We start from the raw sequence: 26,915 nt of genomic DNA on the forward strand, positions 1-26,915 counted from the left end.
TATTCCTTTCAGGACAGGAAGGAAAGACTCAGCTTTTTCAGACAGACAAGCATGTATGCTCAGTCTGGGTGCAGAATTGAAACCCTCTGCTCTCTCCTTGCTGCCTCGTTACTTCTCGGGGTCTTGCCCTCATCTTTCTTCTGCCTCCTGTATCCTCACCCACAAGGGTTCCCCTGGCCTAATTTCTCCCCTTCATTTTGTTGCCCCTTCAGCCATCCTCTTGCCTGGGACTTCTTTCTGGAAGAGCAGGGACACAAAGAACCCGGGGATCTGTTTTGGAGCTGAGTGTGGCAGATCTGCGGTTTATATTTAAACCGTGTCTGTTTATTTGAGGTGTTTTTGGTGGAGGCTGCTGGAAATAATGCGGAAGTCTGAGCTCCCTCTGCCTGCAGCCTCCTCTCCATTTGGCATTGCCATAGTCCTAGTCCTTTATTTCTCTGTATATTTGAAGATGAATTTGAAGGGAATGTTGGAAATTCAAGGGGGAATTGTCAGGAAAGCAGGAAGCAAATAGAGGAAACCAGTTGGTGAGCCAAAAACAGAACTTGGGCAACTCCAAATCTACATTCCAGCTCTCTGAACATCCCATGGCTGCATGCAGAGAGCCCTAGACAGGTCCCTTTTCTTCTCTGAGCCTGTTTCTCTCTGTAAGATGAGGAGGTTCCATAGGCCAACATTTCCTAATTGATGGCTTTCAACCCCTGGTGATTTGCCAAGACAGACCAGGGATTCATGTTAGGGAGAGTAAAGGTCATATATTTCAATTGTAGTTATATAAATAATGAACCTCAATCAATATAACGATCATTTAAATATTTTCTCTCTATAACCAAACAGTTGAGAGTTTCACTGTATTTCGTGTGAGAATTCAGCCTGAGAAACTGCAGTCAGACGCTCTGGTGACTGAGGTCCTCAGTGGATGTGCTGTAGCCGTCTGAGGGCTTTGACCTCTGTATAGTTTAAGATCATTGGGATTCCTGGTTTTTACTACTTAAGTCTTGGCCACAATGGCAAATTCCAGTGGGAAATTCTCTTTTGCCTCGTTATTTAAAAACAAAATATAAAAACCATCAAAATAAAGCACTTGATGTTTTTTTAGGAGCAAAATGGAAGAATTCCAAATGCCAGGCCAGAAAAAGCAATTTTTGTCTATTTCAAATGTAGTGACCTACAGTTAAATTCAGTCTCTTATTGTATATATTCAACCTTGGGACAAAATACAACATACTGAACCTAAACTTCTTTTCAGACAAATCAGGCTTAATCTCACAGGAGAAATTCAAAGTAAATTACACTGCATACACTCGCTAATGGGGAAAACCCCTCAAAATTTGTTTCTATGCAGATGTTATTCTAGCTGAGATCCAAATAGATCTTACATACCTTTTAAATGTTATGCTGAACTTACATGACCTATATTTTGCTTTCAAAAAACTTTATTGATCATTTATCATGGAAAAATGCCCCAACTTACACAAATTCCTAAAGTGGTTTTTGAGATTATGTATCACCTGTGGGATACATGGGTCAGAAAGTCTTGGGAAAACTATTGAAAACTTCCATCAACAGCCTCTCATCCTTTCTAGTTTCATGGATACTGCATTCCAAAGTAGAATTTTTTGGAATTTGTACCTGTACTTAATGCGCCTTACAACTGCACCCGTCAGACGGTGCACGGAGTCCTCCAGGCCTCCAGAGGGCACAAATGACCTCTTTTTGTTGAGCTTGCGCGGGAGTCATTTTGCGTGGGGGGCGTGGATGCGGTCCAGAGCGCGCACGCGCGAGGTGGCGGCGGGGTGTGGCTTGGCTGTCAGCCACTCCCCGGAGGAGGAAGCCGTGGACAGCGTGCAGTCTGGGGAGCGGGACCCCGAGGTCTGCGGAGGGTTGGGCAGCGGGGGCTGGGCCATGCGGGTGTACCGGGGCGGTAGGCCACCGGGGCCCATGATGGTGGCTGCCACCGTGTTGCTGCTGCTGAACAGCGTGGGACTGGCGCGCGGCTCCGAGGACATTGTGGTGGGCTGCGGGGGCTTCGTCAAATCTGACGTGGAGATCAACTACTCGCTCATCGAGGTGAGTGCCCACCTTGCGGCCCAGGCCGGAGCTCCCTGTGTGACCCTGAGCCAGTTACTCAGCCTCCCTGGGTCGCGGTGGTCTTTCCTCTTACACCAAGCAGTTGCCACAAGTCCCACATTCTGGCAGCCTTCACCTTTTAAAGGTGCCGCTTGCCGTGGGCCCTCCACCCCTACTTCCCCAGACTCGCTAGAGTGGAGGTATTTTTTACCGTGGGGTCAGCAGTGCAGTCGGGATGGGGGCAGAACCTATGTGCGCAGGGGTGTGAGGGACATTTGTGGTGATGGTTGTGCATAACTTTTCAAAACCAACGATCCTCCAAATCAAGACCCTCAGATTCTTTAAAACCTAAACTCCAGGACCCCAGAATCCAGATTCAAGATAATCCAGAACCCAGACCATCTCCAGGATCCAGGCCCCGGATCTCTTAACACCCAGTCCCAGCAGGACCCAGGCCCCTCGGGACTCACGACTCAGGTCCTCAAAACTCAGACCCCCTAAAACCCAGATTTCCCAAAAGCAATATTCCAGAACCTGGATACCACAAGTCTTTCCCTTCCAAACCCCACAACTCAGCCCCCAAAAGTTATAATCCACTGAACTCCTCCAAACCCACGGGGTTGCTGTTAAAGAGCGTCAGTTCCTATCCCAGATTCTTACCCACTGGATCTCTATTGGTATCTCTGGGGCTAGGAATCTGTATTTTTAATCCCTGGCCTCCTTTTCTTACCCCCTTGGGACTTATTTTTCTTTGAAAATGGAGAGTTGTGAGCTGCCCTGATTGCCTTACAAGGTAGTTACTGGAATTTCACTAGAGATTTGTGCAGATGCCTTTTTATTAAGTTGCAAAGCCTCGTGAGATGATTATCAGCCCAGTGGGATTATGACCTAGAAAGCTTTGAGAAGAGGAAGGGAGGCTGATGGAAGTAGGGATAGGGGGTCACTTGCCAGGGTAGGTGGGAAGGTACCCAAGGGAGAAGTGGCCTCTATTTTAGGAGGTTCCTGATGATGGGGCAGGAGAAGGGGTTTGAAAGAGGAAAAAGGAACTGGCTGGAAGGTGCCAGAAAGAAGGGACTGGGCCCTGAGAGCCCAAAGGCTGCCTGAAAGCACATTCGAGCCTCCCCGGTACTGGCAGCTGGAGGGCTGTGGGGAAGGATAGACCAGAGTGCTCTGCAAAGGTTGCCGAGGCCTGGGGCAGCAGGCGGGCGTAGATTGCACACCCTGCTAGTGCTTTGCCCTGGCCTTGCCCCAAGTCCCAGTTTCTGTTCCTGTTGGACGGGGTTGTGAGAGGAGCAGCAGAGCCTCATGCCGGAAGGTAATCGTCACCTTTAGGGGCCCTCTGTCTGGTTTCTCCACCGTTTTTGATCTTAAGAAGTCAGGTGTTTAATGAATGACTCTACCCGGTGGCGGTGGCAGTGCTTTGAGGGACAGCTGGGTGCCCACGCCACCTCCTGCACTGCCTCCCAGTGTGTGGGGACAGGGCATTTTGGAAGCTGCCTCGATAGGCCTTCTGCAGCTTGTAGTTTCCCGGGGCTCTGGGAGGGAGGTGAAGGTGGTTGGGGGCACCCCCACCCCAATCACGATAGTGACCTTGAGAGCTGAGGGCAGGTGTCGCGGCCCAGTGTGAAGTGTGTTCCTGGAGCCCCAGGGCTGCCTGTCCAGATGGTCTGACACGTTTATTCTTTCATAATTCCCGACTAGGAGATCAGACACTTCATATGTGTAATGCATATTACCACCCCGCGTCCTGATCTGACTTCATGGAAGTCATGCAGATAATCAAGATGTTTCACAATCATTTCTTGATTGTATTTTCTGTCTCCTAAAAAAACTACCTTTACTCTTCTCCAGCCCTCTTCCCTTCTGTGTGTTTTTCCATCGTGTTCATTCAGACAGAAACTATGAGCGAACCCCCCTGCTCGTACTGAAACTGTCCAGGTGGGGATGATTTAGCAGTATAGCAGTACAGAGAACACAACAGGCAAAAACCCCTACAAAAGAAAAAGTATGGCTTGCTGAAACTGATAATCAGGAGATTTCATTTTAAAAACTGGCTTCCTGATTTCTCTGGAAAACCAGCTGATCTTTGGGCTGCGAAACTTGGCTCGGGCTGAGTAGTGATCTGTCTCCCTTTAAATCCGTGCCTGTTGACATTGCTTCCCCGGCCCCTCTGGACAGGTGAATTTTCAGTCCGTGTTTTACGTTGGTGCATCTGATTTTCTTTACGGCCTGTCCACAGATTCACTGATTATTATTGAGCACCTGCACTAAACCAGACACTGTTCCGGGCACCGGGGAGTGTAAGCCGTGGTCACCCCCACAGGGCACTTACAGTCCATGTGTAATTTCACTCTGTGCCTTTCCCAAATGTACACACTGTGAGTTTGCTGCTTTTTACACCTTAGCTGGTGTGACGTGACTGTCATTTCCATAGCGTGGTCTCAGCGTTAACGTTTCAGAGGTGAGATCCAACGCTTCCTTTTACAGAGGCAGAAACTAGGCTCAGAGAGGTTGGTCTCTACAGGTGGGTTGAGGAAGTTTTTTGGATCCAGTATCTGCCCTGACAATGACACCACTTTGCTTTATTCTTCAGAGAGATGTTAGTAATACAACACAGTAGTGTAGTAAAACAGTACTAGTAAATAGCAATTCAAGCTACTTTTTTTTTGAGTCCATATTCAGTACCAGGTGCTTAGTATGCGTGGATGTGAATCTGTACAGCCACCATGAGGGGAGGGGCTCTCTTTTCACCTATGAAGAAACACAGGGCCTCAGGAGGGCACGTGGCCTGCCCAGGGTCCCACCGCACTGTATGTGGGAGGCTCGGATGTTACTTGACCATCTTAATGGGTTGACAGCTTATGTCTGGGGATGCTCAGGATGCATGAGTTTTAGAGACTCTCCTCCTTGAGGAGAGAATATATATTAAATGTCCTTTGACACGGTTTTGTCCCGAGAATGAGAATAAAAGAGAAAACAGAGCAGTCTGTAGATGAGGGCCCTGTAGGTACTGGGAATCGTTTGGGGTTTCCAGTGCAGAGACCTGGCCTGACGCAGTCCTTCTAGTGTGGAAACAGAGGGGGGCTCAGGGATTGCTTTTGACAAGCACCTTCCTAATAGCAAATTTGAACATTTCAGACCCAGAAGCAGTATAGAAACAGTTACTAACATTACAAAAAGCATGGAAAAACAGAACTTTTGGAGTAGACTTCAGATGGTTTCTAATCTGAAAAGTGTCGAGTCACGTTATTTTTGGGATACTTATCACTCTGCCACATGTCCAGTGTTAATAGAAGCACATTTTAGGTTCTCAGCAAATGCACGGACTGAATGCATTCAGGTGTAATGTACGTTGCTAATTGTCAAAGGCGAAATTACGACATCTCTTTTCTTTCCTTTCTTTTAGATAAAGTTGTACACCAAGCATGGGACTTTGAAATACCAGACAGACTGTGCCCCTAACAATGGTTACTTTATGATCCCCTTGTATGATAAGGTGAGAGGACAGAGTCATTTCGTTTTTATAATGGGAAGTGGTGTGGCCCACAGGGCTCTGCTAACCAGGAGAATGGCCTTTCCCACAAAAGCACATGCCCATCTGATTTGTAAATTATAACTGGAATGGGACAATTCTGGCCAAATTCTGGAGGAGATGATTGAATGTAGTGTCTCTCCAAGTCTTCAGAGACCTCTGTCAAAGTCTACAGACATTTGGGGGGCTACAGCGCTAGGGGAGGGGAGCGCTGCAGGTCTGTAGGGAGCAGAGGCCAGGAAGGGAGCCCCACGCGGCGATGCTGCACGGGGACAGACGAATGTCTGCAGTGTCCAGGTTGGGAAACCCTGACTTCCTAGAACCCTGGGTTTGCAAGCTGCTTAAAATGTTGTTTAAAATAAATTATATAAGTAACATATGAATTCATGAGCTTTGTGAGAAAAAAAAGACCGTCTGTGCTTCCTCATGCTTCCGCCCCCATCGCCCCCCATTCCAGGTTTTCATTAAAAAGCATAGAGTCACGGGACGTTGCAAAAATAGTCAGTATACATAGTTTTGATGTTGATTAAAAAATACAAATGAAGTCAAACAATAGGAATCACTTTGTAATTTGGTTGTTTTTCCCTGTGGTGACATCTTGGCGCCTTTCAACGTCAGCATGTATAGCTCTACTGCTGTCTTTTCACCAGCTGCGCAGCACGTCAGAGTCCGGCCAAGGCAGCTATTCATTTGACAGCTGCTCGATTGGTAGAGGCTCTTCCCAATTTTTAAAACTATTAAAACAACATAGCAATAAATATTTTCGAACTTGGATCTTTATGCATAATACGAGGTGGGGAAAGTAACTTCACAGTTGTGAGTATGCAAAGCACAGTTTATTCTTGTATCGTTATTTATTAATTATTGTGTTATTTTCCATATGAACAACTGTAAACCTACTTTGGCTCCACCCTGTACACAAGATTGATTTCCAGAGGTGGACAGCAGGGTCTTGAAATCCTTTAACATTTATTTTATTATTAGTATTGTTGTTATTTTACTATTAAAACAGTCTGAAGAAACCAGGGTGTATAAGTAAAATCTAGTTTTAGGAAATGACTTGACTTCCTGAAGACATGTGCTGACCCTAGCAACCTCAGGTGCGTGCAGGGTTAACGAGATTCATTAATAACATGTTTGGTATCGAAAAACAAGAAGTGGCTGGATATGGTGTCTCTAGAGCTCTCCCCTGGCCTTTCACATGGTGTCTTCTGATTGGTGCGATGGGAACTTTAGGTGATCAGCTTCAGCTTATGCTTGGGATTTCACTTCCGGTGTAAAAATTCTGGATTAGATGGTAGCACTAAACTAAGTTAAGGTACTTGGAGGGTCATCAGTTCTCATTCCTTTACTTTTTTCCCCTCTCAGGGAGATTTTATCCTGAAGATTGAGCCTCCCCTAGGGTGGAGCTTTGGTAAGTTAACTGAATAATTAGACATACTCTGTAAATGATGAGACTGTATGCTGGGTATTAATTTAAATGGACCGAGTGCAGAGACTGCTAAAATACCAAGATTCATTTCTAGTGTAGAAGGGGGTCCCTTGCCTCATCACGTTAGAGTACATTGGCTTCACCTTACATCTACCTTTGAGGTTCTTTGGTCATCTTCCTTAAAATAGACATCTTTTCTGGTGCCTTCCTCAAGAAAGTCTGCAGTTGCGGTGTCACTGCTTAAACAGCAGTAGAATTGTATATAGAGGTCAGGAGCGGGACGTGGTTCCTGTCCCAGCGTGGCTTCGTTCTTAGCTCCCTCGGTGTTACTATTATTATTATTTTTATTTTTTTGTGAGTTAAATGTGACATTAAACATTGTAAGGTTTGCTATAAAAGTCCAGATCTACTTCTTCTAAGAGAGCAGAAGATCTGGCAGCCTCGGGCCTTACCAGCTCTGCGAAGACCTTGGACAGGTTCCTTCCCCTGATTCCGTGTCCATCTCCATGCCGGGGGGTCAGGGGAGCAATAGCACCTGCCTCATAGGCCACCTGGGGGATTAAAGGGCCAGTGTATTTATGTGTTCAGAATGGCTGGCACATAATTAGCAATTACTTAGTAGATGCTTAAAAGCAGTCCTTCTGCACATGTACAAATAAAAGCTCAAAACTTTTTCCTGAGCTCTTAGCAAAAAGTAACTTCCTTTGAGCAAAGTTGGATGGGTGGGAATGGGGTTGATATCAGAAGAGAGAGTTGTGCCTTGACCTGGCGGATGATTTTGGAGAGGAGGGAATATTGACTTTTTGGTAGAGATGTGTGTGATCCCAGTTCTGTAGCTTGGGTGTGGGAGGGAGTTGGGGGCCACGGTGGTTCTGTCAGGCTGGCTTGTGAGTTAGACAAGGCAGAATCGAGTCCCTGCCATCACGACAGGTAAAGGGAACCTCGGGTACCTAATTTGGCTGTGTGGCAGAAGTTCTTTTTCATTTGGAAGTCAGGAGCGCATCTGGCTGGTGCATCCCAGAAAGCTGGAGGGGAAAGCAAACCTAACATAATGCCGAGGCCGCAGACTGGCAGCCACTCCGAGTGTTGTGCCGGAGCCCCTCCCTTCCTGTCAGTGCTCTTTCTTCTGACAGGCTTTTTGCACTGAATTGTAACATACTTTCAGGTAAGTGTATTTCTCATGAAGGAATTTTCACAGAGTGAACTCGCTCATATCACGGGCACCCAGATGACGAGACGGAGCGTATCCGCACCCCCTGGCAGTCACTAACCGCTCCACCCCACCCTACCCCCAGGTGACCACCACCCCGACCTAAAATTATAGAGTAGTTTTTTTCTGTTTCGAACTTGATATAAACTGAACCACACAAAGTACATTTTTGAATTCGGTTTCTTTCTTTCAATGTTGTTCCTGAGATTCATTCATGTTATGTGTGTCTCTAGTTACTTCATTCTGTTGCTGTGTGAATATAAAGTGATTTGTCTTACCCCTTCTACTTTTGATGGACGTTTGAGTTCCTTCCCGATTTGGCCATCAAGACTAGTGCTCCCGCCAACATCCTTGTACATACGTTTTGGTACATGTGTGTGCATTTCTGTGGAGTTATATACCAGAAATGAAATTTCTGGGCGATAGAATTTTTACGAGCTCAGCTCTAGTAGATAAGGCCGAACATCCCAAGTGGATGTAGCTACGTCTGTATCATCAGTGTGTAAGAGTTCCAGGTGCTCCATGTTCTTTCCAGCACTTGGCGCGGACGGTCTTTTCCACTTTGGCCACTCTGGTGGGGATGTGGCGGTATCCGTTGTGGTTTGGATTTGCGTTTCCCTAAGGGTCGTTGAGATTGAGCACTCTTAGGTTAATTGGTCATTTGGGTTTTCGTTTTTGTGAGGTACCTGTTCAAGTCTTCTGTCCATTTTTTTAAAGATTTTATTTATTTATTTTTAGAGAGGGGAAGGGAAGGAGAAAGAGAAGGAGAGAAACATCAGTGTGTGGTTGCCTCTTGCAAGCCCCCTACTGGGGACCTGGCTTGAACCCAGGCATGTGCCCTGACTGGGAATTGAACTGGTGACCCTTTGGTTCGCAGGTCAGCACTCAGTCCACTGAGCCACACCAGCCAGGGCTCTTCTGTCCATTTTTTTATCAACGTCTTTGCCTGTGTGGGTAATTTTTTGTTTCACCTGAAATTCTTTGATTTTCCCATTTTTCTCTCTAGTTAACACTCCACATTCTTCCTAATCTTTTAAAACCTCAACTTCATTCTTTAAAAAATTGAATTACCAGTAGTTTTAATATTGAAAAGTTGGGAGGTGGCACCTATAATCTGGATTTCCAGTTTTTCTTGAGAAGTTGGAGGCTGTGGCAACACTGGGCTGATGGATGGCTGTGGTCGACGGAAGCTGAGTAGTGGCTTCCCCTTTTCCAGCCCCACAGTCCCCGCTTGGCCTGTCTGCTGGCCTTTTCCCCATTTGCTTCCTGGGGCATTGGGGTTGATGGCCCTGGTTTTATATGGCTGAACCCATGTGTTTGGTCAGGGGACAGAACTGGGGCCAGATTTTTGGGGGTTGAATTAGGGCCCTGTAACTCCCAAGCGCTGTGACTTTGAGAGATCCATCAACCTTTCTATGCCTCAGTTTACCCCTCAATCAATTGTAAATGTTACTCCCTACCTCTTAATGTAGTTGTGAGGATTAAATGCACCTGGCTCGGTGCCTGGCCTATGGTAAACGTTCAGTGACTAAAACTTTTGAATATTTGGTGCTCACTGAATTTTTCATGGGACTCTGAGATACATCTTGGCTGAAAGACTGTTACAGGAGTATATTATCCTCTGGGGCAGGAAACTGAGTGTCCAAGGCATATGGGGTGGGAGGGAGACTCACCCTGCCTACTTGCTGTACTTTTGGATTTTGAACCATGTGAATGTATTAAGTGCTCAGAAATGCATAAAATGAGTTAACCAATGAGATGAATTTTACGTGGACAGTCTCCCTTACCCCAGAACTGAACTGCTCTTGTCTTGTCCTCCCATCCCATCTGCATCCTTCAGAGCCAACGAACGTGGAGCTCTATGTGGACGGCGTCAACGACATCTGCACGAAGGGCGGGGACATCAACTTTGTGTTCACGGGCTTCTCTGTGAACGGAAAGGTTTGGTTTCAGTACTGTGTTACTGTTAGCTTTGCTCCGTAGTGTACCCTGAGTCTTCTCTTCCCTTTAAAAAAGCAGAACTTTGTAACCTGGGGAACTTGGATTGCCCAAGGGACCTGCAGATAAGCTTCAAGAGGATTTGGAAACACAATAAAATTGAGTAGAAAGTGTAGTGGGTGTTTTTAGGTGTCAGATCTAGGTTGCTACTCTTACTCTGTGAGAGTAGAGGGTGTTAGTGTGTAAGTGCCAGGGGTGGCCTTTTACGGGGACAGAATCTCAGGGGAGGGTTTTCTTCCTCCCTGCCCCCAGCAGCATGGCGGAGATGTGCACGTTTGCTTGCCGTCCTTCTCTGCACGGTGGGTCTACTTTACCTTTACATTGAGAGCGAGGCCCGCTTGTTCCAGCCTTACGTGTGGGCTTCCTGTTAGAGAGGAGGACCATCTGTACACTCCAAACTTTGTAAAACAACTGTGCATCTTTAACTTGTTGTCTTAGATTCAGTGAAACAAAGTAGTATTATACTGCGACTGTTTCCTCTCACAGTCCCTGAACCCTCCCTGGGAAGGGTATCCACAATCTCCATCACCTTTTCAAAGGAATTTTCACCCAAAGAACATTGTAGGCCCCATGTTGGGAGTATGAGCAGGATGTGCTGAGTGGAGCACTATGCTGCTGGGCCAAGTTCTAACCTCGTTCTCCACGGCAGGTTCTCAGCAAAGGGCAGCCCCTGGGTCCTGCCGGTGTTCAGGTGTCTCTGAGAAACACGGGGACTGAAGCAAAGATCCAGTCCACGGTTACACAGCCTGGCGGGAAGTGAGTTGTGCTTGTGTTGTCCTGCCTCACAGCTAGAGCAGGGCCGTGACAGGGGTTGGGCGTGCTTTGGATTTAGGGAGACCTGGGTTCAAATCCTGATCTGGCTTCTTCACTTTGGACAAGTTCATGCCTATTAGGACCTCAAGTTCCTAATCTGTAGAATGGAAGTCACTGGACCCGTTGCATCTAGCATTGAAAGTATAATACCTGTCAAGCACCTACTGCAGGGCCTGGCACATAGTAGGTCTTCATTTTATGGTTGGCACTGGCTCTGGAGCCTGAGAGCCTGGGTTTGAATCCCCTGTTTGCTAGCTGTTGGACCTGGGGCAAGTCACTTAATGCCTCCGGGCCTCCGTTTCCTCATTGTAAATGGTAATAATCATGAAATCTACCTCCTAAGGTTATTGGGGAGATCAAATTATATTAGTGTTTGAAACTCTCTGGCATGACATATGTGCTTAATAACTATTAGCTCAATATAGGTTAGCTCAGTTACGATTTTTACAAATCTTTTTATCACAATTACATCAAAATTGTTTTGTAGTTACAACTGATCATTACTTAATTAACCTTGCTGAGTCAAATTTAAAGCATTTATTTAATGGATTTATATTGTTGAGTTGTAAATGTTAACAGATGTGCCAGATTTAATACCAGAATAGTTCCAACTGATACTTTTGAAAGCATTCAGATCGTTACTAACTACTTCAATACACAGAATGGACTAAGCTGCAAAATTGAAGTTGATAATGAGTCTGTCAGTAAGTCATTCAATTTTTAAATGATGAGCACTGAAATTATTTTTGGAATAACATTTACTTCAATTCGATTAATGCCTCTCCTGCTGGTTTATAGAGGAAAGCGAAGTTTCCATTTTCTCTGGGCTTATAGTTTGCTGTTGACCTTGCTGGGAAAAATGACCTTTCAGAAGCTCCACCTGCCCTAACTAAACGAAGATCGTAACTTGCAGAATGGGGATAACCATGAGTGAAGTGGAAGCTACATCTTACGAAGACCAAAATGCAGTGGCAGTTTCGACTTTATTGTAACAAAATGACAGCCACGCCCTATCCAGTTATTATAGGCAGCACTTGGTAGAATAAAATACCACCACAGAAGAAGAAATTGAATGCTCTTTGTAACTCATTTCATTAGAACCGGCCCTCATTGTCTGGTGCCTTGTGGATTTAAAGGGTTAAAGGTGTCAGAATCCTTCCATTTGTATCCTCAGCTCGTCTCACTCCGGTCTTGGTTAGTCTGTAGGTCTCGAGTGATCTGCATTGGCTCTGGCGTCATCACTGTTGCTTTGAGCCCAGAATGTCATATTTGTCTCTGGTGACAGACCCAAACTCTCTTGCACTGGATTCAAAGGTTGTTACCGTTCACCCTCCCGTATCACTGGCGTCATCTTGGGTTAGCGTCTGCCTAGCCTGCTGGATCTGTTCTCCGTTTTTACATGTGACTCCTCCCTTCCCACTTCTGTGCCTGTGGACACGTCACTTCCCTTCTTGTCTACTCATGCCTGTCACCTCTGTCAAAACTCACCTGCCTCTTCTATGACTGATCCCTGCTAAACCACAGTGACTGGTTTTTAGGCCAGAAATCGTTGGGCCTAAACCCTTCTTTCTGTCAGCACATGGAATACCCATCCTTGCACACAGTGAGTGCTCAGTAAGTGCTGTCGGATGTGGCTTCACGCAATGAAGTATTACATTTTGTTTGTGTTCACTTAAGTAGCTAATGGCAAGTTTGTGATAATTCAGACATTTTCCTGTGCTTCCCAATATTAGCCATACAATTAGAACTACTCAGGTTGTTGGGAATAAGTTAAGTGGTATTTTGTATTTTTTAGGTTTGCATTTTTTAAAGTTCTTCCTGGAGATTATGAAATCCTTGCAACTCACCCAACCTGGGCGTTGAAAGAGGTAAGCCTTTCCATTCAGCCGTCAGGGTGCCGACGGTGTGCTGGTTTGGGGGCGGGCGCGGGGGTTTTCAGTTCAGGATAGGAAATGAGTTTACAGTTTTCCTGGAAGTAGGTACAGAAACAGTGGTGCTGCTGCTGAGGTGGTGGTATTGTCGGGTAAAACTCCCTCACTGTAGCGGAAGTTGCTTATGTTGGTTTCAGTTTTAGGTGAAAATGCTGCCTTCCTGCTGTGAGATAGGTTTGTTGTTAATTATAGCTACTTTAAGCTAAGTCCATACCAGAAGGACCTAACTTTATTTTTAACTCAGCGAACAATAAAGTTAGCCAGCAACCTCAGACAGCCTTCCATCGTGTATCCTTAAGGTCTGGCAGCATGTCCGCTAACTGTGAAAGCCCCCTACGTTGTCACTTTGAGCTTCTAAATGAATCCCGAGTGCATTCTTTGATCAAGAAGTAGAGTACACATATATAGTTCTATGAAGCTGATGCTGATTAAACAGAGCACAAAGGGGTTTATTTGTTGTGCTTTTTTTCAGTCAAAAACAATGCTCTGTAAATATACTTAACATTCTAGAAACTGCTGTAAACGTGCCCAAGGAGAGTGTATAAGAATGTGTATTGCAGCTTTGTTTGTAACAGCAAAGTCTGGTAGGCAACTAAATGCTCATTAAGAGGAGGACGGGTCGTAGCTCCATCACGCACTCGAGTTCTGTACGTCAGCTGCAGTGCAGGCCCCAGGGCCACATTCGTCAGTGTGACTACACTTGAACACGCAAGTTGAAGGAAAAGGCAAGTCGCTGAAGGATAAGGAGATATGGTAACGTTTATATGGTAACTAAAAACACTCATGATACTACCAGTTATGGATACATTCATATGTGGAAAAATCGCAAAGACGTGCGTGGGAATGGCAGACGCCGTGTTAATTGATGTCTGTAGAAGGAGGAGAAGGAGAGACACAGGGTCTTGAATTGCATTTCTTTTTTTTTTATTTAATCTTTACTGTATTTTTCCCCTTACCATTTAGTTCCCGTACACCCCCCTCCCTGCAGCAGTCACTGCCCTGTTGAATAGTATTTCTACTCTTATTTCTTATCTGGTTAGAGCGTGTGGAGGTGATTTTTAGAGTATTTCTTTTATATTTTTGTTTGAAATAGTTTATAATAAAAGATAAAAAGAAACAATAGGTGAGATTTTGTAATAACTGTGGAAAAACAAATTGAAATAAGACTTAAAGGACATTTCGACATGTTAGCTGTTGTATTAGTTTTGAGGCTGTGTCCCATTCTTTCTCAGGAAGCATCAGAGTCAGTATTTCAGTTTTTATTCTGTAGGTTTTAGGCAGTTGTAATTGATGGTATGGTTTTAGCCTAGATGTGTGCGTCTATTGTTTATAACTTTAGGTTTTCAGGACTTCAGAAATGTCTTATTTGCCTGGCCTGTGTGGCTCAGTTGGTTGGAGCATCATCCTGAAACTGAAAGGTTGCAGGTTTGATTCCCAGTCAGGACACACGCCTAGGTTGTGGGTTCCGTCCCAGTCTGGGCGTGAGAGTGTATAACCCCTCGTCTGGGCACAGCCCTCGTCTGGGTATGTACAGGAGACAACCAGCCGATGCCTCTCCCTTGCATGGATGTTTCTCCCTTTCTCCCTTCTTCTTTCTTTCTGGAAGCAATGAAATAAATGTCCTCGATTTAGGATTAAAAAATGTTTTATTTAAAAACTCATTGGCTTACACGTTATATAAGTAGAATAAATTTTAAGGCTTACATTGTTAATTGTATGCATAAAGGAATTTTATTTTATTAATATAGAATTCTGTTTCAAAGTAAAGCGTGCTGTTAACAGTCAGGATGATGGCTGCCCCCTGCTGGCGATAGTGCCTGCCGAGGAGCACGAACGGGGCTTCTGGGTGCTGGTTCCCTCTGGTTTTGGCACTGTTCGCATGGTGTGTTCAGCCCCTGCCCCGGGCTCTCAGAATATATACACTTTTCTCCATATAAATGGTACTTTAGTTTAAAAAATAGATGCATGTATACCATTAAACATAGGGCAAAAGTAAAGCATGCTCATTTTTAAACAATCGAAACGTACAGAGAAAAGGAGTGGAAACAGAAAATTTGGAAAGTGGAAAAGTGTAAAGGATGTAAAATGTCCACATATAGCTGAAATCATCATTATCTACATTTTGCCACATTTCCTTGTACGTCATTTTGCATGTGAAAAAAAGAGTGATCATATTACATATGTGATTTTACATGTTACTTTTTTCCTGGTTATTATTTTAGCTTAAGCATGTCCCCATGCTCCTGAACACTTTCTGAGTAGTTCATTTTTTGGAAGTTGAAATCTTCTCTTGCAGGCGAGCACCACTGTGCGAGTGACCAACTCCAACGCCAACGCCGCCGGTCCCCTGATAGTGGCTGGCTACAACGTGTCTGGCTCTGTGCGCAGTGACGGGGAACCCATGAAAGGGGTGAAGTTCCTTCTCTTCTCTTCTTCAGTAACCAAAGAGGTGAGCAAAGAAACGTGAACTATGGAGACTGAGATTATACTGTTTAAAATGAGGTCAAGGTTGATTCATAGTCTCAACAGTGAAGAACATTGTGTTTCTTGGTTGACTTACAAGAAACCGAATGTACGCGCGGGGAGGTGGTGCAGTTTGGTGTAAAGTGGCCAGGTTTTGAAATCGGTCAGACCCGCTGCGGACCAGTGTCAGCTCTGCCCTTTGCTAGCTGTGTGACTGTGGGCCAGGCTCTTCACCTTCCTGAGCTCCGTTTTCTTGTCTGGAGAATGGTGACCCAGAGGAGGGAAGGATGACCGTGCCTGTTATTTTTCCAAGAAGATTAAGCCATTTTTAACTTGAGTGTAAACATTTTTGTTCCTTTTATCTCTACTGTGTCCTGGATTTCAGAAATATGTGTTTTGTGACGTAAAACTTAGGCAGGTTTTCCTGTAGGGGGGCTACTTGGTGATAGTCAGAACACGTAAGTGGAGAGGAAGTCAAATGCTTTGCTTTTCCTGGTGTAGGACGTCCTGGGCTGCAACGTCTCGCCAGTGCCCGGGTTCCAGCCCGGAGACAGGAGTCTGGTGTATTTGTGCTATGCGGTCTCTAAAGAAGACGGCTCATTCTCCTTCTACTCCTTGCCAAGTGGGGGCTACACTGTGGTGAGTGAAGCAGTTTCCATTCTGTTTATGTTTGGGACTCTTACAGCACAGTGAGAGCCGATGCCATTTGGGTGGTGAGGATTAAGCGGTTGACTGGCGGTTTTGTGAACATTTTATTTAGCAGGTACTTAGGATAAGACTCTGACCCGTCTGTGGTAGCTGCAAAAATGCAAGCTTTTCTCTATTAAAATCGGCAATAGTTAGAATAGTTTCTCTTGGCCTGCCTTGAACCCCTTGTTGTTTGTGGGCTACTGAATTGGTAATTAATATTGGTGGTTGAATCGTGCTATTGGCTCTTAGCAATTAACACACTCTTCCTTTCAGATTCCATTCTATAGAGGGGAGAGGATTACCTTTGATGTTGCTCCTTCCAGACTTGACTTTACAGTGGAACATGACAGCCTGAGAATTGAGGTACGAACTCCCCATCTTCTGGAGGGGTAGGTGTTCGAGCGCCCATCCCTGGGCACAGGTGTTGCAAACAAGTTAAAAAAAAAATCAGTATTTTATCCAGACGGACCGTTGGAAAGACCAGAACCTTGTACTCTTCCAGGTTAGTGGGAATCCACTAGATATCTCACCCCTCTTACGTGTCTCTGTCTTGGAGAACTAGAGCCTTAGTTATATCTACGTCCTTCAGGGAAATGTGTTTATTGAGGGCTTTTGGTGTACGTTAGAGGTACTATTCTAGGGATGGGCATATAGCAGTGACCAAAAAGAGGCAGACATTCCTGTTCTGTGGAATTCATGTTTTAATGTCAGAAAAAGAACACTTGTAAATAAGTATATTAGAACGTATATTAGAAAGTGATAAGTGTTCTTTAGAAAAATAAAGCAAGAAAGAAGATTCCACAGTTTCAAGGTTGAGATGGATTGTGATCTTGTAAGGTATTCTCGGGAAGTCCTCACTGTGAAGGTGACATTTGAGTGACACCGTGAAGGGGAAGATGCAGCAAACTGTACTTTCATCTGTGAGAAGGGGGTTTTAACACAGAGGGGATGGCAGGTTCTGAGGCCCAGAGAGTTTAGGGTACCCCAGGAGACCAGGGTGGCTGGGATGGAGGGAGTGAGGAAGGGGGAAGAGGAGAGAGGGTCAGAGAGATGATGGGGCAGGTTGTACAGGGCCTTCTGGGCCACTCTGGGTGACAGTTGGCCCCACTGAGGATGAGGTTCTGAGCAGAGGAGAGGCGTTTCCCTCTGGCTGCCGTGTTGAGAAGAGTTCCCCAGGGCAGGGTGGAAGTGAGGGACCGTTAGGAGGCTGTGGCAGTACACTGGGTGAGAGCTGACAGGTCTTGGGCCAAGGCAGTAGGGATGGGTGGGATGACAGGCAGTCTGGTAAACCCCCTACACCCTAAAAGAGATGGGAAGGATGCTAAGTGTGGTTTTCAACACACAGCTTTAATTACAGAGTTTGAAAATGGTTACTGTAGCACATTAGCTAGATACAGCAAATCCCGAAAGAAAATAACGGTCTTTCCTAGAAAGACCACCCAGTGTTACAGTTATTGAAAAAATTAGATTTTAATCATTTTCTTTTAATATTACATTTGAAAGTAGCATAAAGTGGTAGGAGCTAGCTAGTGTTTAGGTGACATGCTCAGTAGGGGTTCCTACCCCGCTTTGTAAGATTCAGTAAAGCATGTGACTGTTGTGCTGGGCCCTGGGCGGGGGGATGAGAAGGTAGAGAAAATGCATCCCTTGAGTGCTTCGGGGGCTTGCAGAGACCAGTGGGCGCGGGGGAGTGGGGAAAGGCATTCCAGATCATGACCAGATACAAGCTTTCAAACAGAGCTGAGTTTCAGGAGTGAGAGGGCCTGTAAGCCGCATGAGGTCAGTCTTACTCGTCACTGTATTCCTAACCCGTGATTTAGCACCTGGCACATTGTGGGTTCCTAATAAACAAGTTTGTTGAATAGATATATGGATTAATAAGTGGGTAAACCACATCTTTTTAGAAGGATCAAGAAAGGCTACCAGAATAAAAAGGAAGCCATTTTATTTTCTTCAAGTTCTCTCAAATGCTGTGGCATGTTTGCATTCATTCATTCATTCATTCATTCATTCCATCATCCAGGGGTTGTTTACTGAGTGCCTACTATGTACCAGGTGACTAAGAAAAGGTCCCCATCTTCATGGACCTTACATTCCAATAGGAGGTAGACAAACTAAGAAACCAATCAAGGACATTTCAGATACTGGTCTTTTTTTTAAGCTAATAAAATGGGTTAGTGTGATGGACAGCAACTGGCTGGGGTGGGAGGCAGGGACTAGAGATAGAACAGTCAGGGAAAGCTTCTTGGAAGTGGTGACAGTTTGACTGAAACCTGAATGATGACAAGGAGTAGCCTCCTGCCAGATCTCCTCCAGGTGGGAGAAGACCTGGGCCGAGGGAGCAGCTGGTAGAAGCCCCCTGTGAGGAATGCACGTGGTGCACCCCTGCGGTCAGCTTGAGTAACCAAAGATGAGGGTGGCTGGAACGAAGTGACTGCAGAGAGAGCGAAGCCGTGGCGCTCCTGAGTGGGGCGGGCAGACACACACCAACCAGGTGTAGAACGCTGTGGCCCACGCAGCAGCTGGGTTGAATGAGGTGGTCTGGTCAGAGTTAATGGGGATTGGAATTCAGGTTGTGGTGGGAAGAGGCAGGAGAAGGGCTTGGGAGACCTTGCTGAGGTGAAAGACGCAGGATTGATCCATGTTGGAGTGTGGGGAGGTTTGGGGGTGGGAGTTTGAGGTGATGCTGGCTTTACGTTTGGGAGCCTGGAGGATGGCCTGGCTCACTCAAATGGGAGCATCTGGAGGGTAGGAGGCAGGAAGGGAGAAAGGATAGGGAGGCTTCCACCAGTCTGACTCAGTGACCTTTCACTGGGGAAGTAAGTCTGTAATAGATCTGTTTCACTCGGTTCTTTGACATACATCCATGTTGGGAACATAAGAAAGAAGACAGACTTGGGGAGTATGCTGCTGGTGGGGGAGCCACGTGTGTGGGTGAGTTGGGAAGGCACCTGCTTGGCCTATGGGACTGGGAGAAGCCAGTGAAAGCAGATGTGCTGACCGGTGGCGTGAGTGGCAGAAGAGAGGCTTTTGCAGCTCAAGCATGAGAACCGTCTTCCTGTTCTTTGTCTTCTAGCCCGTGTTCCACGTCATGGGATTCTCTGTCACCGGGAGGGTCCTGAACGGGCCTGAAGGAGAAGGTGTTCCGGAGGCAGTGGTCACTCTGAATAACCAAATCAAAGGTGGGCAGACATGTCGGCCCCCGGGCTGTTTGCTAGTGCTAGTTTTTGATCACAGAGAGAAATGGGAAGGGAACAAAATCTTAACGTCTCTACAAAAATGTGCCAATTTTTTGCCTCACGTATTCTTGTGAATATGGAGGGCTGTGCACTTCTTTTTTGGCTCAGCTTTGTTGGCGTTTTTGTGTTGCAGTCAAAACTAAAGCTGATGGCTCATTCCGCCTGGAGAACATAACGACCGGCACGTACACCATCCACGCGCAGAAGGAGCACCTCTACTTTGAAACCGTCATGATCAAAATTGCACCTAACACGCCTCAGCTGGCTGACATCATTGCCACGGGGTAAGGTTATCGGGTTTGGGGCTGGAAGCGCCAGTGCTCACTCACATCGGCAGCCTTCAGTCTGACTGGGTTTCTGCTGAGGACCCACTTTCAGCCTGATCCCTGTCGAGAAGTTCAGGCCGGCTTTTTTAGAAATATTAGTGCTAAATCTTATCATCTGAAGGTACTTACTTATATGTTGAATGCTTAAAGAAAATGATCTTGCTTTAAAATTCAAATGCATTTAAGTCAGAAAAGGATCTTTCGTGTTTGACTTCATATCTGTGGGATGTCATTGGCTTAATTTTTGAGGACTTCAGAAGGTGTTACGGTTGGTTGAGAAAGCTGGTTGTAAGATGCTTTGAGCCATTGTCATAGTTCTTCCTGCTTTGTTGTGTTTATCGTATGTGGGGACGTCCTGCGGTTGAGTTCGTGTAGGTTGCTCAGGCAGAGGTGCGAAGCGTCCGGGCCTTGAAGTCAGGTCTCTGCCCTTCCTCTCACCTTGTGTAACCTGTACAGTGGGGACGCTGCCATCTTTCTTTCTTTCTTTCTTTCTTAGTCCTTGCCCGAGGATGTTGTTTATTATTGATTTTTAGAGAGGAAGGGAGGGAGAGAGACAGAAATATTGATCGGCTGCCACCCACACAAACCCCACCTGGGGATTGAACCCGCAGCCTAGGTAGACCAGGAATTGAACCTGTGACCTTTTGGTGTACAGGATGACACTCCAACCAACTGAGCCACCGGGTCAGGGCACTGGCATCTTTCTTGAAACAGCAATAGGTGCTCAATAAACAGTAACATAAAAGGAGAGGGACATAGCCTGCTTGGAGAGAGGCGGCATGAACAACGGCGCGCAGTTCCTGAGCAGCAGGCGTGGGTGGCAGTGTAAAGGCTGGTGCGGCAGGCACGTGGCGTACTGGGCAGGCAGGAGGAGCAGGCCTCTTCACACCCCATTGGAAGGTGGGGGCTTTCTCCACTCGGGGTCGAGGGGCCAGTGAACAGTGTGGGCATGGGGGAACATGGTTAGACTTTTGTATTCAGTGAGGCATTCTGGTGGCATGGCGGAGAATGGCTTTGAAGGGGACAAGACTTGGGGACAAGACTTGGGGTCAAGAGGCCTGAAAAGAAAGTTGGTGAGGGCTTGCCTTACAGGGAAGTCAAGGACAGATTGGAAAAATATTTAGGGGTTCCCATTTTGAGGGGCAGGACGCCTGTGGTGCCACTGGCTGTGGGCAGGGAGAGGAGCCAGTCAGATGATGAGGGTTCAGTTTTGGGGTCTGTAGGACCACTAGGTGGAGCTCTCCAATAGATGCTTGGATGGGTTGCATGTAAGATTTGGCTGCAGGCAGCAGCCAGAACCTTGAGTGTATAGAAGCAGGTAGAATTGGGAAAGCAGTAGACCAAAAATGAAATGCCAGTGAGGGGTGGCCTCAGGAGAACCTGGGGTAGTGAGTTTTAGGTATGGTTGTGGGCAGGGAGGTCCAGGGTGCTGAGCTGTGAAAACACAGTCCATTGGGGCTTGGTCACTGAGGCGGCTATAGTGACCATTTTCTGTGGATAGGTGGTGGGGGTCAAAGTTAAGAGTTCAGTGTTGGATGGGAAATCAGGAAGCACATCGCCTGTGGAACCTGGTACTGTGTCTCTCTCATGGAGGTCAGAAAACAGTTCTTGGACTTCAGTCTTCCCTCTTTCCCTTCATAAACATTTTGAACAGCTACTCTGCATGGTGAGGCCCTGTCATAAAAGCTGGGTATATAATAGTGAAAAGATACGTACCATTCCAAAACAGGGCTTTCATCTTACTGGGAAAGCAGACTCAAGACAAATAAATTTGTGATTGTAAATTATGGTAGGTGTTGTGCAGGGAAGAGACCAGGGGGTCTGAGAGGACTTGACTTAATTTGGGAGTTCTGGAAGTTCCTTCTGTGTTGCTGAGACCTTCTGGAGGACTAAAAGTTAGCTAAGTGAAGAACTTCCTGGGCAGAGGGAACAGCATGGTCCCAAGCCCGGAGGGGCAAGAAGAGAGGGAGCTCTCTGGAAGACAGCCAGCACGGCTGGAGGCAGTGGTGAGGCTGGAGAGCTGTGTGACCTTGCAGCCATCTCGTGGAGGTAGGGAGACGGGATTCTCCCCAGATGCAATGGAGAGCCGGTGAAGAGTTTTCAGCAAGTGAGGGATATGGGTCAGGTCATTTAGAAAGGTTTTCTCTCTCTCTCTTTTTTTTTTCCCTCCTGGCTGCTGTGTGGAGCATGGACCAGAGGGAAGCTGGAGTATATAATGGAGGGACAGGATGGGACAGGAGGTGGTGACAGTTGTCTGCAGGAGCTGTGGTGGCGGGGCCGTGCGCCGGGCGTGGGGAGGGAGGAGTGGGGGCCTGGTGGGTAGTGTGGAGAGAGCGTCAGCAGTCTGTGTTGTCCAAGTCCCAGGTTTCTTACTTGAACAATCGGGAGTTAGACGGAGGAAGTGCTGCTCATGGAGATGGAGAAATCCATTTATTTTCTTCAAAGTAGAATGTTTGGGTCAAAGAAAGAAAAATATTTGTTGAACATCGTTGAAAAAATTCATCATTTTCCTTTTGGGCCAACATAGCACATTTGCCTCTCAATTCATTGCTATTTGTTACGTAAACAACTCAGCTTATTTGAAAAAGAAACTCTTTACTTGTCCAGATGACTTTGAGGGTATAGTTATTTCACAGTGCCCCAAAATCACCAGTTTCTGTGAGCCCCAGCGAAAGAAGGTGTTGACGCAATTCAGTGTTTAAGGGCTTTGATACAGCAGACGCTCTCCTACCACTTTTTTAAAGCGTATTTTTCTAAACTAAGCCAATATGCATTTGGGGTTTGCAGTGAAAAAATTATTTTTTCAGTTACAGCTGACATGCAATACGAACACTTCTCTTTAATTGGGAATATGAGCTAAAACGGATCCTATGCTTACAATATTTAAAACGTAGAGAAGCAAAGAGATTCAGCTTGGAATAAATAAGGTGACAGGCCCCTGACATGGACATGAAGCAGGAGAACGTGAAAGGTCCTTAGGAATAATTTATCAGTATTCTCTCGTCCTTTTATTCTGAAAGCACGCAGTAGGGGGAATACGAGAACCAATGTGCACAGCTTTCCATCTCCATCAGGGGCTCGCGCGCTTTTTCTGTCCAGGGCCGGGGAATAAATATCTGATGCCTCGTGGGTCTTGTGGTCTCTGCGATGCAAGGTGCCAGCGATAATTTCTAAATTGAGCAGGTGTGGCCGTGCTCCAATAAAACTTTATTTAGACACAGAAGTTTGAATTTCATATAATTTTTATGTGTCACAGAATAGTCTTCTGATTTTTTCCTTTTAAATGTGTGAGAATGAAAATGTGAAAACCATCCTCAGCTGAGGTGCATACGAAAAGAGGTAGCTGGTGGGACGTGGATTTTGGCCCCCACACTAGATTGTGAGCTCATATGGCTGGGCCAGTCGCTGAGAAGTGACTTTTTATTATTCCCTGATTTCACACACACCGTATTCCACCACTCTGTTGTTCTTTCTGGTATCTTTTTATTTGTGGCACAGTGGGTATTTCATCACTTAGTGTACCTGCAATTGTCCGTCGTTGAATCCAACATTTTATTACCTTTCTGTCAAAATTGGCGACAGATTTTTATCGAAAATGATCCTTTAAGATTAGAAAATTTAACCTTTAGTTTAGTTGAGGAAACAGTAGTGGCCTTCAGCTGTGGCACCTTATCGTACTCATCAACTGACGGGAAAACGAAGAACATTCCTGAGGATGGTGGTCTCTGTTGGTCTTTTTCAGGGAGTGGATGTGCCTTCCACGTGTCTCTCGAGATGCACTTCAGAGCACTTTACACGCTGCTCATGTCATCTCTAGTCTGAGTCATTACCTTAATAGGGCTTGTCAGTTATGAGTTGCTTTGCTGGCTCCTAACTCCTAAGGAGTTCAACTTTAGCTTTGCATTTTTCCCACTTAATTACCTTTTCTGTTCAGATCTCCCAGATTGCTTTTCTTATCCACACATTATACGGAGCCACAGGCGAGGAAGGCGTCTTTGATAACTCTGCCTTGTTTTATGCCTGGGGTAGTGCTGCGCTTCCTTAGGCAGCAGCAGGCAGCTCTTGCTTCTGAGGACTAGCCCACTTTCTCAGGCTGAGGCTGCTCCACTGTCGGTGATTCAATTACCTGAAACATTTTGTTATCATCTACAGATTTTCTGAAAATCACTTCCACAGTGAGGGGTTGCCAGATGTCACCCCGAACACACACACAGCTCTGCATTGGGCCCCCACTCTGCCTTTTTCCTTATTCAGAAGGTGGTCCAATCTTTCCAAAGGTTGCTTTTAAAACTGGAGCCATTTGGGCTGCATTCCTGTCTATTAAGACTAAACTCGTCTCAGGGACAAGGGCTAGAAGACGGACGTGTAGTTTTGGTTGGTAAGTGCCTTTCCTGTTACAATTGAGTTCTCACGCTGGAATGAACGGTCCCCTTGTTGCAGGTTCAGTGTCTGCGGCCAGATATCAATCACTCGCTTCCCTGACGCTGTCAAGCAGATGAGTAAATACAAAGTTGTCCTGTCGTCTCAAGACAAGGACAAGTCTTTGGTCACTGTGGAGACGGATGCTCATGGGTCATTTTGTTTTAAAGCAAAACCAGGGGCCTACAAAGTCCAGGTATGATGAGTTTTGTTTATTTGAAAAAAGAGCAATGATTGTTTAGAAATTTATTTATTGCTTTTAGAGAGAGAGGAAGAAAGAGGGAAAAGAGAGAAACATTGACTTGTTGTTCCACTTACTTATGCATTCATTGGTTGACTCTTGTATGTGCCCTGACCGAGTGTTGAACCCACAATCTTGGTGTATTGGGACGATGCTCCAACCAGCTGAGCTCCTTGGTCAGGGCTGAGCGATAATTTTTTAGAAAGGGTTATTATTAGCCACAATGGGTTAGAGAAGGAGCATTTCCATTTCCAGCCTCTTATTTTGAAAACTTTTCATTTCTGCATGTCACTGTTAGTAGAGCAGGCAGGCAGTCAGTTTAAAAATGATGCAGCAGGCATTTCACTTTTGCAGTGTGATGTTTGTCAGGGGTTAGGTTCAGGCTGCCAGTCACGCCTCCACCCTCTCAGGTTTTTGGCGGCTGCAGAATATCCATAAGTCCCAAAGGAATTAAAATGAACTCTTTAGTAACGGCAGCTCAAAAATTTCCATAGTGCATGGCTTCTGGAACCCGCGGCCTTTTCTTGCCTCTCTGAATTGAAGATACTAGGCAGGCACCATCTGATTTCTCCATCTAGGCAGGTAGAGAAGAAGCTGGGGAGATGCTGGCCCTTGGTCTCACTGCGAGGGTGAAGGCCTGAGCACAGATGAGGCCCACGGGCAGGAGACAAGACGGAACCAGCGGTCAGCCCACAGTGCCTTTCAATGCAGTGGCCCGGCCCTCCGGCAAGACCCCGTCTGTGTGGGTCTCAGACCCTCACCCATCAAGTCAGCTGCTGCGCCTCCTCCCTGAGAACGAGCAAGTGAAGGAAGGTTCCTTTTAAGACTCGCTCTCCTCTAGGGCAAGTGGGCCCCCCAGCTCTGAGGAGCTGAGGTTGGAGAACAGTATGGTGTGTGGGCTAACAGCTCCTTAACTAGACAGTAGCCTCTTGCAAAGTTGGCCACATGGACAAGCCTTTGGCAGCCCTTTCGGAAGCATGAGTAGGGACTTATTTGAGGAAGGGCAATTCTGAAGTGTTATCTCTACTATGGATGAAAAATGTGACCATCGCCTTCTTGCCCAGTCCTTGTTAGCCTGAGAAAGACCCCTAGAAGACAAGAAGAAAATGGCCTGATTTCTCTATTGGGCATCCACATGGCATCGGCAGGCTTGTAGCTTATGTCATCTATGATCTCACCCAGGCCAAGGTTCTAGGACTCAGTGTGGTCCCCACCCAGTGTTCAGGTGCTGGCTGACGGCTCGCGTGTCTCTGGGGAGAGTTGTGCCCGATAGGCTTGTGCTCACCGTGGCGCTGCTGAGGATGAGTTCTTACATCTGGTTAGAAATGTGTTGTCTTCACACAGGCTACTCGCATATTTATGGTGATTGTAAAACTTGGCCTAGAAATGAACCTTTGTCCTTCAAAGTCTGTTTCGCTTGGGCCCAGATCAGTGCTCTGGCGCCCTGCAGGCCAGGGAGCAGCAGCCCCGATGTCGCTGCTGATGTTGCCCTGTGTTCCCACAGGTGGTGGTTCCCGAGGCAGAGATGAGAGCGGGGCTGACCTTGAAACCCCGGACGTTTCCTCTTACTGTGAAGGACAGGCCTGTGATGGACGTGGCCTTTGTGCAGTTTTTGGCATCAGTTTCTGGGAAAGTCTCTTGTTTGGGTAAGGTGTCCATTGAAAGCAAGGACAGATAGTTAAAACAAATCAGGCGGGTAGAGGTGGGGTTTCAGTGGGCTTGCCCTCACAAGGCAGCAGTAAAGCAGAGCTGCCCGGGGGCAGTGGTTTTGGAGAGTTCGTAGTGCATCCAGTTCTTTCTGAAGAATGGCCACAGAGGGTCACAGAAGGATTTCTCTTGGAGTAGTTCTGCCTTGGCTCCCGAAAAAACATGGGGGTCTCTTTTTCCCCCTCCTCTGATTCTGAAAGGAAGGTGGACTTAGGCCCAGGTTTCAGTCCCAGCTCTGTTGCTTACCAGGTATGAGAATATAAGCATTTACTTGCCCAGCCTCTGATTCTTCTGTTAAATAGGAACACTGCTGCTTTCTGAGGGTTCTAATGAAGCTCAAATGTGGTCAAGATTCAATATAGCACAGTGACTACACAGACTCTGGAACCAGACTACATGGGCTTGAACCTTTGCTGTGGGACCTGGGGCAAATTATTTAACCTCTCTGTGCTTTGAGTCCCTCGTCTGTATGGAGATGATAATAGTAACTGCCTTAGGGGCTTGTTGTATCAAATGAGTTAGTATACGCAGAGCCTGTGGAAATACCTCGAACGTAGCAAGAACCACTTAAGTCTTTGCTATTATTAGTAATACTAATGTTGTTATTATGATAAGGGGCCCAGTGCTATGCCTGGTATAAAGTGAGCATTAAGTAAGGTTTTAGCACCTTTCTCTCTTTTTCTCTGGCCCCCCTTGGTGCTCCATAAATGTTACTTTCCCCACTTCAGTAAATGGCAGAGCCCCTTTCACCACTGGTGGCTTCCTTGCTTGGTACTGATGGCCTGCATGGGGGGCACTTTGTAGAATCAAGTAGCTGCACCTTAGCTTTAAAGGAGCCCTGGCA

The 26,915-nt window shown here is 46.3% G+C and overlaps 1 protein-coding gene across 2 annotated transcripts in view; it reads left to right on the forward strand.

The window, feature by feature from the left end:
- Nucleotides 1-1,769: 1,769 nt before the first annotated feature.
- LOC112314797 (BOS complex subunit NOMO1) overlaps nt 1,770-26,915 on the forward strand; it is a 50,751-nt gene continuing 25,605 nt past the window's right edge. The window contains exons 1-13 of one of the 2 annotated variants that reach the window (XM_024571327.3): nt 1,770-2,070; nt 5,477-5,566; nt 6,971-7,016; nt 10,085-10,185; nt 10,892-10,998; nt 12,851-12,923; nt 15,283-15,435; nt 15,951-16,088; nt 16,413-16,502; nt 19,216-19,321; nt 19,512-19,662; nt 24,145-24,319; nt 25,869-26,010. In XM_024571327.3, the coding sequence (XP_024427095.2) occupies nt 1,906-2,070; nt 5,477-5,566; nt 6,971-7,016; nt 10,085-10,185; nt 10,892-10,998; nt 12,851-12,923; nt 15,283-15,435; nt 15,951-16,088; nt 16,413-16,502; nt 19,216-19,321; nt 19,512-19,662; nt 24,145-24,319; nt 25,869-26,010 (1,537 nt within the window). In that variant the 5' untranslated portion in view covers nt 1,770-1,905. The remainder of the gene's footprint in view (nt 2,071-5,476; nt 5,567-6,970; nt 7,017-10,084; nt 10,186-10,891; nt 10,999-12,850; nt 12,924-15,282; nt 15,436-15,950; nt 16,089-16,412; nt 16,503-19,215; nt 19,322-19,511; nt 19,663-24,144; nt 24,320-25,868; nt 26,011-26,915) is intronic. The other variant, XM_071222265.1, reaches the window with a different exon arrangement.

Source organism: Desmodus rotundus, chromosome 1, assembly GCF_022682495.2.
Source record: "Desmodus rotundus isolate HL8 chromosome 1, HLdesRot8A.1, whole genome shotgun sequence".
Lineage (NCBI taxonomy): Eukaryota > Metazoa > Chordata > Mammalia > Chiroptera > Phyllostomidae > Desmodus > Desmodus rotundus.